Below are 17,788 nucleotides of genomic sequence, written 5' to 3'. Positions count from 1 at the left end.
AACCTTGTGATTAGCATTTAATACACTAATCACACCTACCTGGGTTTGTATTGCTGGCAAAACCTTTTATATATATGTATACATATATATGTGTTTATGTATACATATATAAATACACATATGTAGATATAAAAATATGTATACATATATATATGTATTTTTTTTTTTTGAGACGGAGTTTCATTCTTGTCACCCAGGCTGGAGTGCAATGGTGTGATCTCAGCTCACTGCAACCTCCGCCTCCCGGGTTCAAGCGATTCTCCTGTCTCAGCCTCCCAAGTAGCTGGGATTACAGGCATGTGCCACCACGCCCAGCTAATTTTGTGTTTTTAGTAGAGACGGAGTTTCTCCATGGTGGTAAGGCTGGTCTTGAACTCCCAACCTCAGGTGATCCACCTCCTCGGCCTCCCAAAGTGTTGGGATTACAGGCATGAGCCACCAAGCCTGGCCCAAAGCCTTTTATGTTAATACAGTGGAGGTTTTTGCATTGGGCAAAACTTATCTATTTACTAGTTTGCAAACAAGTCACTGAAAGTCATTCCCAAGAGTTCTGAGAGGCAATATAGCAAGGTTTAGTACACATAAGAATTATTTGCATTAGTTTCTTCACCTACCAAAGTAGGAGAAAAACAGATATATAATGCAGAAGATATTTTGGAGGTATAAAACAGCTAATGTTTTACTTAACTATTCTGAAAGTAACTGACAGGTAATAAAAATGTGGGTTTTATTAGTCAACTACAGTCACAATACAATCATCATAGATTTCCCCTTCTGTATTCATCCCACCAAACACCAAACAGAGCAGTGTGTCAGTCTGGCTTTCCTCATGTGAGTCACCACTGTGGCTCATTACTTTGTCAGCTGAATCCCCTTTCTCAGCTTCATGGTTCAGAGTGAGAGAGTTGGAATCTTCTTTCTCAGAAGCACACGTCACTGGCCATGGAATGATACACATGGAATGGTCCAATCGTCCAGGGGGTAGAAAAGTATCAAATTTAAGCAAGGTCCAATGCTGCTCTTCTATGTTGGGGAGGGAAAAGGCTTCATGTTAAATTTCCAGATAGGCTGGGCACGGTGGCTCACGCCTGTAATCCCAGCACTTTGGGAGGCCAAAGTGGGCGGATCACAAGGTCAGGAGATGGAGACCATCCTGGCTAACACGGTGAAACCCCATCTCTACCAAAAATACAAAAAAAAAAATTAGCTGGGCGTGGTGGCGGGCACCTGTAGTCCCAGCTACTTGGGAGGCTGAGGCAGGAGAATGGCGTGAACCCAGGAGGTGGAACTTGCAGTGAGCTGAGATCACATCACTGCACTACAGCCTGGGCGACAGAGCGAGACTCCGTCTCAGAAAATAAATAAATAAATAAATAAATAAATAAATAAAAATTTCCAGATAGTGAAAGCCAAAATCAGAATAAAATTTAAAAAGTAATGAAATTTCTAGAAATGCTTAGTGATTTACTGTAGCAGCTGAGTCCTAATAAACAGGAGTAAAAGGAAAAAAACCTTATGGCAGCGTTGCTGCTTTAATGATGTCATCCCCTACAGAGTTTTCATTCTTTTCCCCTACAGAGTTTTCATTCTTTTGGATTTAGATATAGAGTAACCAAATTGGAAGCACTGCATCACTTTTTTTTTCTTTTTTCTTTTTTTTTTTGAGACACAGTCTGGCTCTGTCACCAGGCTGGAGTGCAGTGGTGTGATCTCAGCTCACTGCAACCTCCGCCTCCTGGGTTCAAGCAATTCCCCTGCCTCAGCCTCCTGAGTAGCTGGGACTACAGGCGCCCACCACCAGGCCTGGCTAATTTTTTGTATTTTAGTAGAGACAGGGTTTCACCATGTTGTTCAGGATGATCTCGATCTCCTGACCTCGTGATCTGCCTGCCTCGGCCTCCCAAAGTGCTGGGATTACAGGCATGAGCCACCGCACTCGGCCACTGCATCACTTTTCAAAGAATGTTTAGATTTGTTTAAAGATCCCCATGGTCACCTGCTCACCTGTGTGATACTGGTACATTGTGTCCAGTGCACCTGCAGGAGTCATTCCACCAAAGATGTACAAGTGTTTTCCCACGGCCACAGCTGAGTGGGCAGCACAGCCTGCTGGAGCAGCCCCAGTGGGATTTAGCTTCTGCCATTTCATGTCACCTGCCAAGAGAAAGAAAGAAAGCTTTGGCGCAACATGGGCTAAGATGTGCTTTCAAACTTACCTATCTACTGTAGTTTGCACACCAGCCACTGAAAGTCATTCACCAAGAGCTCTGAGAGGTTTAGTGCACATGAGAATTATTTGGGGAACTCTGACATTATGATTGGGTAGTCCAGGGAGGAAGGGAGGGAGGAGCTCAGTGATTCCCAGAATCTCAGGTGATTCTGATGTAGGCAGTCTTTGGATCACACAGAAATGTGATACAACCTTTCTAATAACAGTCACCTTCAACCATTCACTATTAACTGCCTCGAATTAGCTCAGTTTCTCTCTCTCTCTCTCTCTCTCTCTCTCTCTCTGTGTGTGTGTGTGTGTGTGTGTGTGTGTGTGTGTGTGTGTGTGTATGTACTTTAAATACAGTTCCTGGGCCAGGCGCGGTGGCTCACACCTGTAATCCCAGCACTTTGGGAGGCCGAGGTGGGTGGACCACCTGAGGTTGGGAGTTCAAGACCAGCCTGACCAACATGGAGAAACCCCGTCTCTACTAAAAATACAAAATTAGCCAGGCATGGTGGTGCATGCCTGTAATCCCAGCTACTCAGAAGGCTGAGGCATGAGAATTGCTTGAATCGAGGAGGTGGAGGTTGCGCTGAGCCGAGATCATGCCATTGTACTCCAGCCTGGGCAACAAGAGCGAAGCTCCGTCTCAAAAAAAACAAAAAAAAAAACAACAAAAAAAAACAGTTCCTTAGCGATTTTGTAAGTGCTGGCTAAACAACAAATTTTGCTCACTTAATTTTCATAACAACCCTATGAAATTTCTATTACTTCTGCCTATCCCCTTTCTTCTTTTTTTTTGCTCTGTTGCCCAGCCTGGAGTGCAGTGGCTTGATCTGGGCTCACTGCAAAATCTGACTCCCAGGTTCAAGCAATTCTCTGCCTCAGCCTCCCGAGTAGCTGGGATTACAGGCACCTGCCACTGGGCCTGGCTAATTTTTTGTATTTTTAGTACAGACGGTATTTCACCATCTTGGCCAGGCTGGTCTTGAACTCCTGACCTCGTGATCCACCCACCTTGGCCTCCCAAAGTGCTGGGATTACAGGTGGGAGCCATGTAATCAAAATATTTTGTAAACAAAATACACAAGTTCCCTACCATAATGGACCTTACAACTTGAAGGAATTGCCCAGAATGAATCCAGGGTCTCCCCACAGCATATCAGCCCTTCAGATACTTAAAAGATATTCCTCATGTTCTCTTTAACCTTCCTCTTCCCACTGTTTTCAACCATTTAGCATGAAAAGCATGAAACTCTAGTCATCTACATCCACATTATCCAGGTCCTTCATGGGTTAATGGCTAACACCAGAAAGAAATCCAGTAGGCCAACACAAAGCATAATGGGTTGTAATGAAAGGAGAGCACTGTTGGAAGGATAAGAGACAATACATGACTGGGTCCATAGTAAGCACTCAGGAGATTATTTAGTGCTATGATTTTTTATTATTAGTATTCTGTCCAGAGGTAACAGAATCTGATGAAGATTCTGCCAGCTGGTCAAGTTACCTACATATAAGAGCAAGGCTATATTTTCTTTTTCTTTTTTCTTTTCTTTTTTTTTTTTTGAGATGGAATCTCACTCTGTTGCCTAGGCTGGAGTGCAGGGGTGCAATCTCGGCTCATGGCAACCTCCGCCTGCCGGGTTCCAGTGATTTTCCTGCCTCAGCCTCCCGAGTAGTTGGGATTACAGGAATGGGCCACCATGCCTGGCTAATTTTTATATTTTTAGTGGAGACGGGGTTTCACCATGTTGGCTAGGCTGGTCTTGAACTCCTGACCTCAGATGATCCACCTGCCTCGGCCTCCCAAAGTGCTGGGATTACAGGCGTGAGCCACTGTGCCCAGCTTTTTTTTTTTTTTTGAGACGGAGTCTCACTCTGTCACCCAGGCTGGAGTGCAATGGCATGGTCTCGGCTCACTGCAACCTCTGCCTCCCAGGTTCAAGCGATTCTCCTGCCTCAGCCTCCCAAGTAGCTGGGACTAGAGGCGAGTGCCACCACACTTGGCTAATTTTTTTTATTTTTAGTAGAGATGGGGTTTCATTATGTTGGCCAGGCTGGTCTCGACCTCCTTACCTCATGATCCCCCAGCCTCAGCCTCCCAAAGTGCTGGGATTACAGGTGTGAGTCACCATGCCTGGCTTTTTTTTATTTTTTTTTATTTTTTGGAGATGGAGTCTTGCTCTGTGGCCCAGGCTGGAGGGCAGTGGTGTAATCTTAGCTCACCACAACCTCCACCTCCTGGGTTCAAGCGATTCTCCTGACTCAGGCGCCAATGTAGCTGGGATTACAGGCACATGTGCCATGACAATAGGCTAATTCTTGTATTTTTAGTAGACACGGGGTTTCACCATGTTGGCCAGGCTGGTCTCAAACTCCTGATCTCAGGTGATATGACTGCCTCAGCCTCCCAAGGTGCTAAGATTACAGGCATGAGCCATTGCGCCTGGCCAAGCAAGGCTATATTCTTTCAAAGCACACTTTAAAAAATCACTTGAGCACAGAAGTTTGGGACCAGCCTGGGCAGCATGGTGAGACCCCATCTCTACCAAAATAAAATTTTACATTAGCCAAGCATGGTGGCACACACCTGTAGCTCCAGCTACTGGGGAGGATGAAGTAGGAGGATCACTTGAGCCCTGGAGGCCGAGGCTACTGAGATCATGCCACTGCACTCCAGCCTGAGTGACAGACAAAGACCCTGTCTAAAAAAGAAAAAAAGCCCCCGTGCCTTGCTTACTTATATCAATGCAGTGGAGATCATCATAGAATCTGTCCCCTGCCAAGCCTCCGTGGATGAAGAGCTTTGTCCCTGCTGCCACCATCACATGACCATGCCGGGGAGATGGAGGATTTCCAAGTGTCTCTGGCTGTGACCAGGTCAAAGTGTCTAGAAAAGTAAATTCAATAACATCAAATGGCAAAACTATTAAACAAGAACACAAGAAACAGGCCCAAGCCTCTGTAGCACCTCCCAGCAAGCGGAGCTGTCCCATGCAGGAAGCAACCTTGGGGTCATTCACTGCAACTCCCCCAGCCAATCCAGGCATCCCTCCTTTTACATCCTATAGGCTGGTGCAGTGGCTCACAGTTGTAATCCCAGCACTTTGGGAGGCCGAGACAGATGGATCACCTGAGGTCAGGAGTTCGAGGCCAGCCTTGCCAACATGGTGAAACACTGTCTCTACTAAAAACACACACACACACAAAAATTAGCCAGGTGTGGTGGCAGGTGCCTAGTAATCCCAGCTACTTGGGAGGCTGAGGCAGGAGAATTGCTTGAACCCGAGAGGTGGAGGTTGAATGAGCCGAGATTGCGCCATTGCATTCCAGCCTGGGCCACAGAGCAAGACTCTGTCTTTAAAAAAAAAAAAAAAAAGGCTGGGTGTGGTGGCTCACATCTGTAATTCCAGCACATTGGGAGGCCGAGGAGGGTGGATCACAAGGTCAAGAGATCGAGACCATCCTGGCCAACATGGTGAAACCCTGTCTCTACTAAAAATACAAAAATTAGCTGGGCGTGGTGGCGCGCGTCTGTAGTCCCAGCTACTCGGGAGCCTGAGGCAGGAGAATCATTTAAACCCAGGAGTCGGAGGTTGTGGTGAGCCGAGATGGCGCCACTACACTCTAGCCTGGCGACAGAGCGAGACTCCGTCTCAAAAAAAAAGAAAGAAAAAAAAAAGTCCTATAGAGGCTCTGCGTGCATGCTTCTAGGGCTGGAGAGCCCACTACCGAATATGCCTGCCCCTTCTACTCAGCACCCGGAAGTCATTTCTTGCTATGAAATAAAAACGATTTCGATCTCCTCTTTAGCTTTAAACTAAAACTGCCACAAAGTCAAAATGAATGAGACTGTTTCTGTGACAGCCCTTCAGAGTCATCTTCTTGTTATTCATTTATTTAATGTATTATTATTATTATTATTATTATTTGAGACAAAGTTTTGGTCTTGTTGCCCAGGCTGGAGTGCAATGGCATGATCTCAGCTCACTGCAACCTCTGCCTCCCGGGTTCAAGCAATTCTCCTGCCTCAGCCTCCAGAGTAGTTGGGATTACAGGCATGCAACACCACATGCAGCTAATTTTTGTATTTTTAGTAGAGACAGGGTTTCTCCATGTTGGTCAGGCTGGTCTCGAACTCCTGACTTCAGGTGATCTGCCCACCTTGGCCTCCCAAAGTGCTGGGATTACAGGCGTGAGTCACCATGCCTGGCTTCTATTTATTATTACTATTTTTTGGAGACAGAGTCTTGCTCTGTCGCCAAGGCTGGAGTGCAGTGGCACAATCTCGGCTTATTGTAACCTCCGCCTCCCTGGTTCAATCAATTCTCCTGCCTCAGCTTCCCGAATAGCTGGGACTACAGCCACATGCCATCACCCTCAGCTAATTTTTGTATTTTTAACAGAGATGGGGTATCACCATGTTGGCCAGGCTGGTCTTGATCTCTTGACCTCATGATTCGCCTGCCTCGGCCTCCCAAAGTGCTGGGATTACAGACACGAGCCACCGTGCCCGGCTCCGTCTAGTATTTTGTATTTTTGTAGAGACGGGGTTTCACCATGTTGCCTAGGCAATCGAACTCCTGAGCTCAGGCAATCTGCCCACCTCGGCCTCCCAAAGTGGTAGAATTATAGGTGTGAGCCACTGTGCCCAGCCTTGTTATTTATTTATTTTATAAGTAATGTTTCAATAACAATTTCATCTCTTAATGACTAATATTTGGACAAGTTACTTGTCTACGTCAGTGGCACTCAACTTTTTTTTTTTTTTTTTTGCAGGGGATCGCGGGACAGAGTTTTGCTCTGTTGATCAGGCTAGAAGGCACAGGTGCGATCTTTGCCCACTGCAACCTCCACTTCCCAGGTTCAAGTGATTCTCCTGCCTCAGCCTCCTGAGTAGGTGGGATTACAGGAGCCCAAAACCATGCCCCGCTAATTTTTTTTTTTTTTTTTTTTGAGACAAAGTCTTACTCTGTTACCCAGGCTGGAGTGCAGTGGTACGATCTTGGCTTGCTGCAACCTCTGCCTTCCAGGTTCAAGTGATTCTCCTGCCTCAGCCTCCCGAGTAGCTGGGATTACAGGTGTGCACCACCATGCCCAGTTAAATTTTTTTTTCTTTTCTTTTTTTTGTAACATAGTCTTCCTCTGTCACCCAGGCTGGAGTGTAATGGTGCAATCTCAGCTCACTACAACCTCCGCCTCCCAGGTTCAAGTGAGTCTACTGCCTCAGCCTCCCAAGTAGCTGAGATTACAGGTGCCTACCACCAAGCCCGGCTAATTTTTTGTATGTTTTTTAGTAGAGATGGGGTTTCACCGTGTGAGCCAGGATGGTCTTGATCTCTTGACCTCATGATCCGCCCGCCTCGGCCTCCCAAAGTGTTGGGATTACAGGCGTAAGCCACCGCACCTGGCCCTTAATTTTTGTATTTTTAGTAGAGATGGGGTTTCACCATGTTGGCCAACCTGGTCTCAAACTCCTGACCTAAAATGATCCACCCATCTCAGCCTCCCAAAGTGTTGGGATTATAGGCGTGAGCCACTGCGCCCATTCTAAATTTTTAAATATTTTTAGTAAAGCCGAGGTTTTACCATGTTGGCCAGGCTAGTCTCAAACTCCTGACTAAAAGAGATCCACCCCCCTGGGCCTCCCAAAGTGCTGGGATTACAGGTGTGAGCCACTGCATGCAGCCATTTTTTTTTTTTGAGACGGAGTTTTGCTCTTGCTGCCTAGGCTGGAGTGCAATGGCACGATCTTGGCTCTCACTGCAACCTCTGCCTCCCAGGTTCAAGCAATTCTCCTGCCTCAGCCTTTCAAATAGCTGGGATTATAGGTGCACACCACCATGACTGGCTAATTTTTGTATTTCTAGTAGAGATAGGATTGACCATGTTGCCCAGCCTGGTCTTGAACTCCTGGGCTCAAGTGATCCACCCACCTCAGCCTCCCAAAGTGCTGGGATTGCAGGTGTGAACCACCACATCCAGCCTTATTATTATTTTTAGAGATGGGGTCTTGCTATATTGTCCAGGCTGGATTGGAACTCCTAGGCTCAAGTGGTCCTCCCACCTCAGCCTCTCAAGTAGCTGGGACTATAGGCACACACCACTGCATCCTGCTAGACTCTTCTGTTTTCAGGACAATATCCTTAATTGATTTGCTGAAGGGGTTGGGAAAAAAACAGACTAGTCTTAAATAAAAGTTAGCAGGGACTCCTGATGTGGCAGTATAGGATAATGGTTAGAACATGAGATTTGGAGCTGAAACCAGGTTATCTCACTATATAACTATGTGGCCTTTCACCAATTACTTCTCTAAGCTCCAGTTTCTATAGCTGTAAAATAAGGATACAGACAATACTGGTTGGGCACAGTGGCTTATGCCTGTAATCCCAGCACTTTGTCCGAGGTGGGCAGATCAAGAGGTCAGGAGATCGAGACCATCCTGACTAACACAGTAAAACCCCGTCTCTACTAAAAATATAAAAAAAATTAGCTGGGCGTGGTGGCATGTGCCTGCAATCCCAGCTACTCGGGAGGCTGAGGCAGGAGAATCGCTTGAACCCAGGAGGTGGAGGTTGCAGTGAGCCAAGATTGTGTCATTGCACTCCAGCCTGGGCAACAGAGCGTGACTTCGCCTCAAAAAAAAAAAGGACAATACCTACTTCTAAGAGCTGAGGTATGAATTAAATGAGATAATATACATAAAGCATGAAGGAAATAAAGTACCCAATACATGAGAGTTATGAATATGATTATTATGTTTTACTGCAGGCAACCCTTCTTATCTTCAAAGCTGTACATATATAGAATTCTGGAAAATTAATCATTTCTATATACCAGAAAAGTCTTAAAGGGGTACTGCAAAAACTTTTTTTTTTTTTTTTGAGATAGAGTGCTACTCTGTCGCCCAGGCTGGAGTGCAGTGGTGCGATCTTAGCTCACTGCAACCTCTGCCTCCCAGTTCAAGCGATTCTCCTGCCTCAGCCTCCCTAGTAGCTAAGATTACAGGCATGTGCCGCCATGTCTGGATAATTTTTTGTATTTTCAGTTGAAACAGGGTTTCACCATGTTGTCAAGGCTAGTTTTGAACTCCTGACCTCAAGTGATCCACCTGCTTTGGTCTCCCAAAGTGGCCTCCCAAACGATTACAGGCATGAGCCGCCACGCCCAGCCTGCAAAAACTCTTTGAAACAAAGGTCTGCCAAACAATTTATCTTTGAATTACTGTTTATGGTATGCCTGCTGGTTGTTCAAGGAGTCCCCAGTGTCGGCAAGGAATTTAATTTAAAATTACCTGAAACGGTTTTTGCATAAATATGTTCCTTATAGTATTTTTTTTTTTTTAAGAGTCAGGGTCTCGCTCTATTGCAAAGGCTGGAGTGCAGTGGTGCAATTATGGCTCACTCCATCCTCAAACTCCTGGGCCCAAGCGATCCTCCAGCCTCCTAAGCTGATGGGATTATAGGCATGAGTCATCATACCTGGCTTGTTCATTACAGTATTGTTTATTATAGAGAAGAATTGGAAATAGCCTAAGTGTCCATCAACAGGTTTAATTATTGGTATAGCCATGATGAAATATTACGCACTTTTCTAAAAATTTATTTATTTCTTTGAGATGGAGCCTTGCTGTCGCCCAGGCTAGAGTGCGGTGGCGTGATCTTGGCTCACTGCTACCTCCACCTCCCAGGTTCAAGGGATTCTCCTGCCTCAGCCTCCCTAGTAACTGGGATTACAGGCACCTGCCACCACATCCAGCTAATTTTTTGTATTTTTGGTACAGATAGGGTTTCACCATGTTGCCCAGGCTGGTCTTGAACCCTGACCTCAGGTAATCCACCCACCTCTGCCTCCTGGGTTCAAGCAATTCTGCTGCCTCAGCCTCCCGAGTAGCTGGGATTATAGGCACCTGCCACCGTTCCCGGCTGATTTTTGTATTTTTAGTAGAGACAGGGTTTCACCATCTTGGCCAGGCTGGTCTCGAACTCCTGACCTCATGATCCACCTGCCTTGGCATCCCAAAGTGCTGGGATTACAGGCGTGAGCCACCGTGCCTGGTCTACGCACTTATTAAAAATGATGGTGAAGGCCGGGTGGTGTGGCTCAATGCCTGTAATCCCAGCATTTTGAAGGACCAAAGCTGAAGGATCACTTGAGGCTAGGAGTTTGAGACCAGCCTTGGCAATGCAGTGAGACCCTGATTCTAATATTTATACAATAATAATAATTTCAAAATGCTGGTGAAGACTTTCTGATTGCATGGAACAATGCTTAAGTGAAAAATATAGGATGCAAATGTAACATATAGAATTATCTCTGTTCTTTTTTTTTTTTGAGACAGAGTCTTGCTCCCTCACCCAGGCTGGAGTGCAGTGGCAAGATCTCGGCTCACTGCAACCTCTGCCTCCGGGGTTCAACCTCTGCCTCCGCCTCCGGGATTCTCATGCCTCAGCCTCCCAAGGAGCTGGGATTATAGGCATGCGCCACCATGCCCAGTTAACTTTTTGTATTTTTAGTAGAGACGAGGTTTCACTGTGTTGGTCAGGCTGCTCTTGAACTCCTGACCTCAAGTAATCTGCCCTCCTCAGCCTCCCAAAGTCCTGGCGTTACAGGCGTGAGCCACCACGTCTGGTTTGAATTATCTCTGTTCTTAAAAAAAATGATTGATAATACACTGAGATGTTAACAGTAATTTAATTTTGGGGTGATAGTACATACACATGTACACACACATACACACACACACATACATATATTTTTTTTTCTTGTTCCTTATAGTTTTATATCTTCAAAACCAATATTATTTTAACATTTTAAAACTGCTTTAAGAGAATCACAAAGCCCATTCTCTCTGGAAAGAGAAAAGTCACACTGCGATGTGTCTTTTTTTTTTTTCCAAATACTCTGGCTTGGGAATGTGCTATCTCTTAATTTTCCCAGTTTTACTTTGCAAGGTAAAAATTTTGGCTGAGTGTGGTGGCAGAGGTGGGCAGGCAGAGGCAGGCAGATCACCTGAGCTCATGAGTTTGAGACCAGCCTGGGCAACATGGCAAAACTGCATCTCTACAATAGAAATGCAAAAATCTGGCCGGGTGCAGTGGCTCATGCCTGTAATCCCAGCACTTTGGGAGGCTGAAGTGGGCAGATTACCTGAGGTCAGGGTTCAAGACCAGCCTGGCCAACATGGTGAAACCCTATCTCTACTAAAAATGCAGAAAATTAGATGGACATGTTGGTGTGTGCCTGTAATCCCAGCTAGTTGGGAGGCTGAGGCAGGAGAATCGCTTGAACCCAGGAGGCAGGGGTTGCAGTGAGCCAAGATCGGGCCACTGCACTCCAGCCTGGGCAACAGAGCGAGACTCCATCTCAAAAAAAAAAAAAGAAAAGAAAAAAAAAATCAGGCAGGCATGTACCTGAGGCGGGGAAAGGAAAGGCTGAAGGGGAATCTTTTACTTCTGTTTGTTTTTTATCTTTCTTATTCTTTCTTTTACTTTTTTACTTTATAAATTGTATGGTTTAAACTTTTTAACTTGATCATTTTACCTTTTTATTTTTTTATTTAGTTTTTGAGACAGAGTCTCGCTCTGTTGTCAAGGCTGGAGTGCAATGGCACAATCTTGGCTCATTGCCACCTCCGCCTCCCAGGTTCAAGTGATTCTCCTGCCTCAGCCTCCCGAGTAGCTGGGATTACAGGCACCCACCGCTGCACCCAGCCAATTTTTGTATTTTTAGTAGAGACAGGGTTTTGCCATGATGGCCAGGCTGGTTTCGAACTTCTGACCTCAGGTGATCCTCCCGCCTGGGGGTCACAAAGTGCTGGGATCGCAGGCGTGAGCCACCGTGCCTGGCCTATCTTTTTAGTTTTATTTATTTATTTATTTATTTATTTACTTGAGACGGAGTATTGCTCTGTTGCCCAGGCTGAGTGCAGTGGCCTGATCTTGGCTCACTGAAACCTCCTCCTCCTGGGTTTAAGCGATTCTCCTGCCTCAGCCTCCTAACTGGGATTACAGGTGCATGTCATCATGCCCGGATAATTTTTGTGTTTTTAGTAGAGACAAGGTATGTTGGCCAGGCTGTTCTCAAACTCTTGACCTTAAGTGGTCCCCCTGCCTCAGCCTCCCAAAGCTCTGGGATTACAGGTGTGAGCCACTATGCCAGGCCTCATTATCCCTTTTTAAATGCCAATTTTGCTGTGGGAAAAAGATATCAGCTAAGAGATATAACAAAGAAGTCTAGAAGTGAGACACTCAGTCAGGCTTTTCTTTTCTAACTTCTGCTTCCTATATTAGGTAATCTGTAAACTGGGATGGCCCTGACCATCCCCAAGGTGCCCACCAGTCCATACTTGCGTCAAACACATGCAGCTTCGTGTCCTGCACAGGCTGGGCACCTCTCTCTCCGCCCCCAAAGACATATAGCTGGTTTCCAATGGCTGCTGATGACGTGTGGAATGTTCTTGGGGATGGTGGGGGGCTGGTCACTTCTGGCATGGTCCACGTCCTGGTTTCTGTGCCAGAGAGAATGCAGGCACTTAAAATACCCAGGTAGAAGGGCTTCTGATCTTGACTCTGGGGCTGAGTGAAGTCAGTTTCCAAACTCCAATCCCCACGGGGGCCAGCATAGTTTTGGGCAGGGATCTCACACTCACAAACATCAAGGGAGAATGAAGATGATACTTAGGATTTGCCAACACAGTCCAAAATCCCCAAGATTTAAAAGCTGTAAGTACAAGAATGGAGTCAGGCTGGGTGCAGTGGTTCATGCCTGTAATCCCAGCACTTTGGGAGGCCAAGGCGGGCAGATCACTTGAGGTCAGGAGTTCGAGACCAGCCTAGCCAGCATGGGGTAAAACCCCGTCTCTACTAAAAATCTAAAAAATTAGCCGGGTATGGTGGTAGGGACCTGTAATCCCAGCTCCTCAGGAGGTTGAGGGAGGAGAATCGCTTGAACCCAGGAGGTGAAGGTTGCAGTGAGCTGAGATTGCACCACTGCACTCCAGCCTGGGTGACAGAGCAAGGCTCCATATCAAAAAAAAAGAAAAAAAAAAAGAGGTCAATTTGTTTTGGAGGCCTTCAAATATCCTCTCTGAACCCTCTTCTACTTTGTTCACTATCGCTCCCCCTAACATCTGCTAAAATTCATTCCCACTAGATGCCAGAGTCCAAGTGTGCCAAATTTCCCAGAAAATGTGGCCAATAAAATAAAGTAGGCAGGCCATGTGCAGTAGCTAACACCTGTAATCTCAGCAGTTTGTGAAGTTGAGGTAGGAGGATTGCTTGAGCCCAGGAGTTTGTGACCAGACTGGGAAACAAAGCAATATCCTGTCGATACAAAAAATCAGCCAGGTGCAGTGGCTCACGCTTTTAATCCCAGTACTTTGGGAGACCAAGGTGGGTGGATCACTTGAAGTCGGCAGTTCTAGACCAGCCTGGCCAACATGGTGAAATCTCATCTCTACTAAAAATCAACAACAACAAAAAAATAGCCAGGTGTGGTGGTGGGGACCTGTAATCCCAGCTACTCAGGAGGCTGAGACAGGAGAATCGCTTGAACCAGGAGGCAGAGGATGCAGTGAGCTGAGATCATGCCACTGCACTCCAGCCTGGTTGACAAAGCAAGACTTCATCTTAAAAAATAATAATAATAAAATAAATTAAAAATTTAAAAAATTAGGCTGAGCACAGTGGCTGTAAGGCCTGTAACCCTAGCACTTTGGGAGGCCAAGGCAGGAGGATTGCTTGAGCCCAGGAGTTTGAGGCTGCAATGAACTATGATCGTGCCATTGCACACTCTAGCCTGGGTAAAAGAGTAAGACCATATCTTGAAAAAAAAAAAAAAAAAGAAAGAAAGAAATGAAAAAAAAAATAGACAATACTATTACATTTCAGTAGCAGTAATAACAGTCCCTACTAAACAGTAAATGCTAAACAAATATTAATTTCCCCATTTTACAGATAAGAGAATTGAAGTAGGGATGGATTAAGTCACTTTTTTAAAGTGACATGGCTAGCCAGGCTCGGTGGCTCATGCCTGTAATCGCAACACTTTAGCAGGCTGGGGCAGGTGGATTGCTTGAGCCCAGGAGTTTGAGACCAGCCTGGGCAACATGGCAAAACCCTGTCTCTACAAAAAAATACAAAAAAAAAATAGTCGGGTGTGGTGGCGTACGCCTATAGTCCCAGCTACCTGAGAGGTGGGAGGGTTAACTGAGCCTGCAGCGGTTGAGGTTGCAGTGAGCCAAGATCACACCACTGCAACTCCAGCCTCGGTTACAGAATAAGATAAAGAAAGAGAGAGAGAGAAAGAGAGAGAGACAGATAAAGTGACATGCCTAAGAAATGGCTGAGTTGGAATTTAAACTCTGTTTCAGTAACACCAAGATCTATGTAATTCCCACTCCTCTGACTGGAGAATAAAATTTCACCACCTAGATAGATATATAGAAGCTTATTTCTTTTAAGGATGAAACCTGGATTTTATAGAAGCAGATGCATTAATTGAGCACCCTCAATGGGCAGCATCATTTCCCTGGGCACTGCCATCTCTGGTGTCTTCACTCAAGCCTGGGAAGTGAGCAGAAGTATCTCTACTTTTAGGTGAGGAAACTGAAGCTCTGCACATTTAAATCCTTTCCTGCAGGTTATAGCATATGTGTGTAGCAGAGCAGGAGTTTGAACTCAGTTCTTCTTTTTTTTTTTTGAGATGGAGTCTCGCTGTGGCTCCCAGGCTGGAGTGCAGTGGCGCAATCTCGGCTCACTGCAAGCTGTGCCTCCCGGGTTCACGCCATTCTCCTCCCTCAGCCTCCCGAGTAGCTGGGACTACAGGCGCCCGCCACCACGCCCGGCTAATTTTTTGTATTTTTTTTTTTTTTTTTTTGAGACGGAGTCTTGCTCTGTCCCCCAGGCTGGAGTGCAGTGGCGCAATCTCAGCTCACTGCAAGCTCCGCTTCCCGGGTTCATGCCATTCTCCTGCCTCAGCCTCCTGAGTAGCTGGGACTACAGGTGCCTGCCAACACGCTCGGCTAATTTTTTGTATTTTTAGTAGAGACAGGGTTTCACTGTGTTAGCCAGGATGGTCTCGATCCCCTGACCTTGTGATCCGCCCGCCTCGGCCTCCCAAAATGCTGGGATTACAGGCTTGACCCACCGCGCCCGGCCTGTATTTTTTTTTTTAGTAGAGATGGGGTTTCACCATGTTAGCCAGGATGGTCTCGAGCTCCTGACCTCATGATCCGCCCTCCTCGGCATCCCAAAGTGCTGAGATGACAGGCGTGAGCCACCGCGCCCGGCCTGGACTCAGTTCTATCAGAGTCCCATACTTGCTCTACCATAACACACCAAGAAATTGTCTTTTGTAAAAGGTCTGCATCCAATATATAAAATGCCACAGGAAACATCTGTAATATGTGTGGGACTCAAATGGGGACCTGGAGACTGAAAAAGTCTCAGCCTATATCCAAAGCAAAATGTAGCTGTCTCTATAGTTACAGATGTTGGAGAGCTTTTGGATCTTAGAGGGAGCTAGAAAGGTATACATGTCACCTCAAGGCCCAGAAGACCCTGGGGTTGTATTGCTGCCAAGTCAAACACCAGCACAAAGAATCACAAAGGAGTCCTGAGCATTTGAAGGACTTGCCTTGGTAACAAAGGCAACTAAGTACATATTTCATATTTCTTGGGCATGATGTCAAATTATATTTTCTAGGAGAGAAAAGGGATACGATAGAAAACCACCCTCTTTATTATAAAAATTAGCTGGGCATGGTGGCATGCACCTGTAATCCCAGCTACTCGGGGGGCTGAGGCTGGAGAATCATTTGAACCTAAGAGGCGGAGGATGCAGCAAGCTGAGATCGCGCCACTGCACTCCAGCCTTGGCAACAGAGCGAGACTCTGTTTCAAAAATAAAATAAAAAATAAAATAAAATAAAATCACCTTCTTTGGCAGAAGCTTTCCATATTCTCATTTTATTTCAATGGATACCATTGTTGAAAATCAAAAGGCCAGGGTTCCAGAACTGATTTCCCTTTGCCAAACCTTAACTACATCAACTACCACAACAATTATTGAGCATTAATTATGTGCCAGATACTGTGTTTATTTAAATCCTTGACAAATTAACAAGGTAGAAACTATTATTATCCAATGTGACAGAAAGCAGAGGCAGAGAGAGGTTAAATCACTTGTCCAAGGTCACGGTTAGTGCATAGCAAAACAGAGACCCTCATCTGTGCCCTTAACCACCATATCATACTGCTACTCCTCCAAGCAAATTTTCTTCACAATTAGCCAAATGGTCTGCCAAGTGTCTACTCTCTTTTTTTTTTTTCTTTTTTGAGATGGAGTCTCACTCTGTCACCCAGGCTGCAGTGCAGTGGCGTGATCTTGGCTCACTGCAACCTCCACCTCCCAGGTTCAAGCGATTCTCCTGCCTCAGCCTCCCAAGTAGCTGGGACTACAGGCACCTGCCACCAAGCCCAGCTAATTTTTTTTTTGTATTTTTAGTAGGCAAGGTTTCAGTATGTTGGCCAGGCTGGTCTGGAACTCCTGACTTTTTGATCCGCCCTCCTCGTCCTCCCAAAGTGTTGGGATTACAGGCATGAGCCACCACGCCCGGCCGTGTCTACTTTATTTCTGACAGTGTTCTGTACCCTGAGTATTCAACAATGAACAAACTCTTCTCTTCAAAGCACTTATGTTCCGCAGAGGGAGGGCAGGGAAGAGGAAGGAAGACAGGAAATAAATACCCAAACAAATAAATCAAATTAAAAGATAACATACTGTCTAAATGTGCTGAAGGAATTTAAATACTTGACATATAAGAAAATTTGGTCCTAGTTCCTGAACTCTGACCAACTATTGTAAAATAGTTTATTTTTATTTTTATTTTTTTATCGGGCAATACTCAACAAATGTATTAGGTGGGCAACACCCCAAATATATTGTTGATAGAGGGAACTGAGCAAGAGTTGGCTGACATGTGAAAAATGTCCAGGTCAAAAAATGCTTTTTTGAGAGGGAGTCTCACTCATTGCTCAGGCTGTGGCGCGATCTGGGCACATTGCAACCTCTGTCTCCTGGGTTCAAGCGATCCTCCTGCCTCGCCCTCCTCAGCAGCTGGGACTACAGGCATGCACCACCACCCCTGGCTAATTTTTGTATTTTTAGTAGTGACAGGGTTTCACCATGTTGGCCAGGCTGCTCTCGAACTCCTGACCTCAGGTGATCTATACACCTCAGCGTCCCAAAGTGCTGGGATTACAGGTGTGAGCCATCGGGCCGGCCCAAAATGCATATTTAAACTATGTACAAGTGTTTTTGCCTATCAAATTAGCAATGTTTAAAACTGATAAATTCAGTGCTGGTCAGTAATGAAAGAAACACTGTAAAACACAGTTGGAGAGAGGATAAACTGGAAAAATCTTTCTGGAGAGCAATTTGGTAGTATGTATCAAAACCTTGAAAAGGTTCACAGTATTTTACCTAGTCTTTTTATTTCTTGGCAGGAACCCTAAGAAAATAATTTGAAATACAGCCTATGACTTCTGAATGAAGGTGTTCACTGCTTTG

The 17,788-nt window shown here is 45.6% G+C and overlaps 1 protein-coding gene across 4 annotated transcripts in view; it reads right to left on the bottom strand.

Annotated features, from left to right (window-relative positions):
• Positions 1-652: 652 nt before the first annotated feature.
• The window catches only part of RABEPK (Rab9 effector protein with kelch motifs), a 33,255-nt gene continuing 16,119 nt past the window's right edge, over positions 653-17,788 (bottom strand). For 3 of the 4 annotated variants that reach the window (XM_003264135.4, XM_030817811.1, XM_030817812.1), the window contains 4 exons: positions 12,564-12,725; positions 4,956-5,105; positions 2,005-2,154; positions 704-1,023 (listed from right to left, as the gene is read on the bottom strand). In XM_003264135.4, the coding sequence (XP_003264183.1) occupies positions 731-1,023; positions 2,005-2,154; positions 4,956-5,105; positions 12,564-12,725 (755 nt within the window). In that variant the 3' untranslated portion in view covers positions 704-730. Of the gene's footprint in view, positions 1,024-2,004; positions 2,155-4,955; positions 5,106-12,563; positions 12,726-17,788 lie in introns of all 4 variants that reach the window. The other variant, XM_003264133.2, reaches the window with a different exon arrangement.

The sequence above is a fragment of the Nomascus leucogenys genome, chromosome 8 (genome assembly GCF_006542625.1).
Source record: "Nomascus leucogenys isolate Asia chromosome 8, Asia_NLE_v1, whole genome shotgun sequence".
NCBI classification, from domain to species: domain Eukaryota; kingdom Metazoa; phylum Chordata; class Mammalia; order Primates; family Hylobatidae; genus Nomascus; species Nomascus leucogenys.
This window is presented reverse-complemented; position numbering and strand designations above follow the sequence as displayed.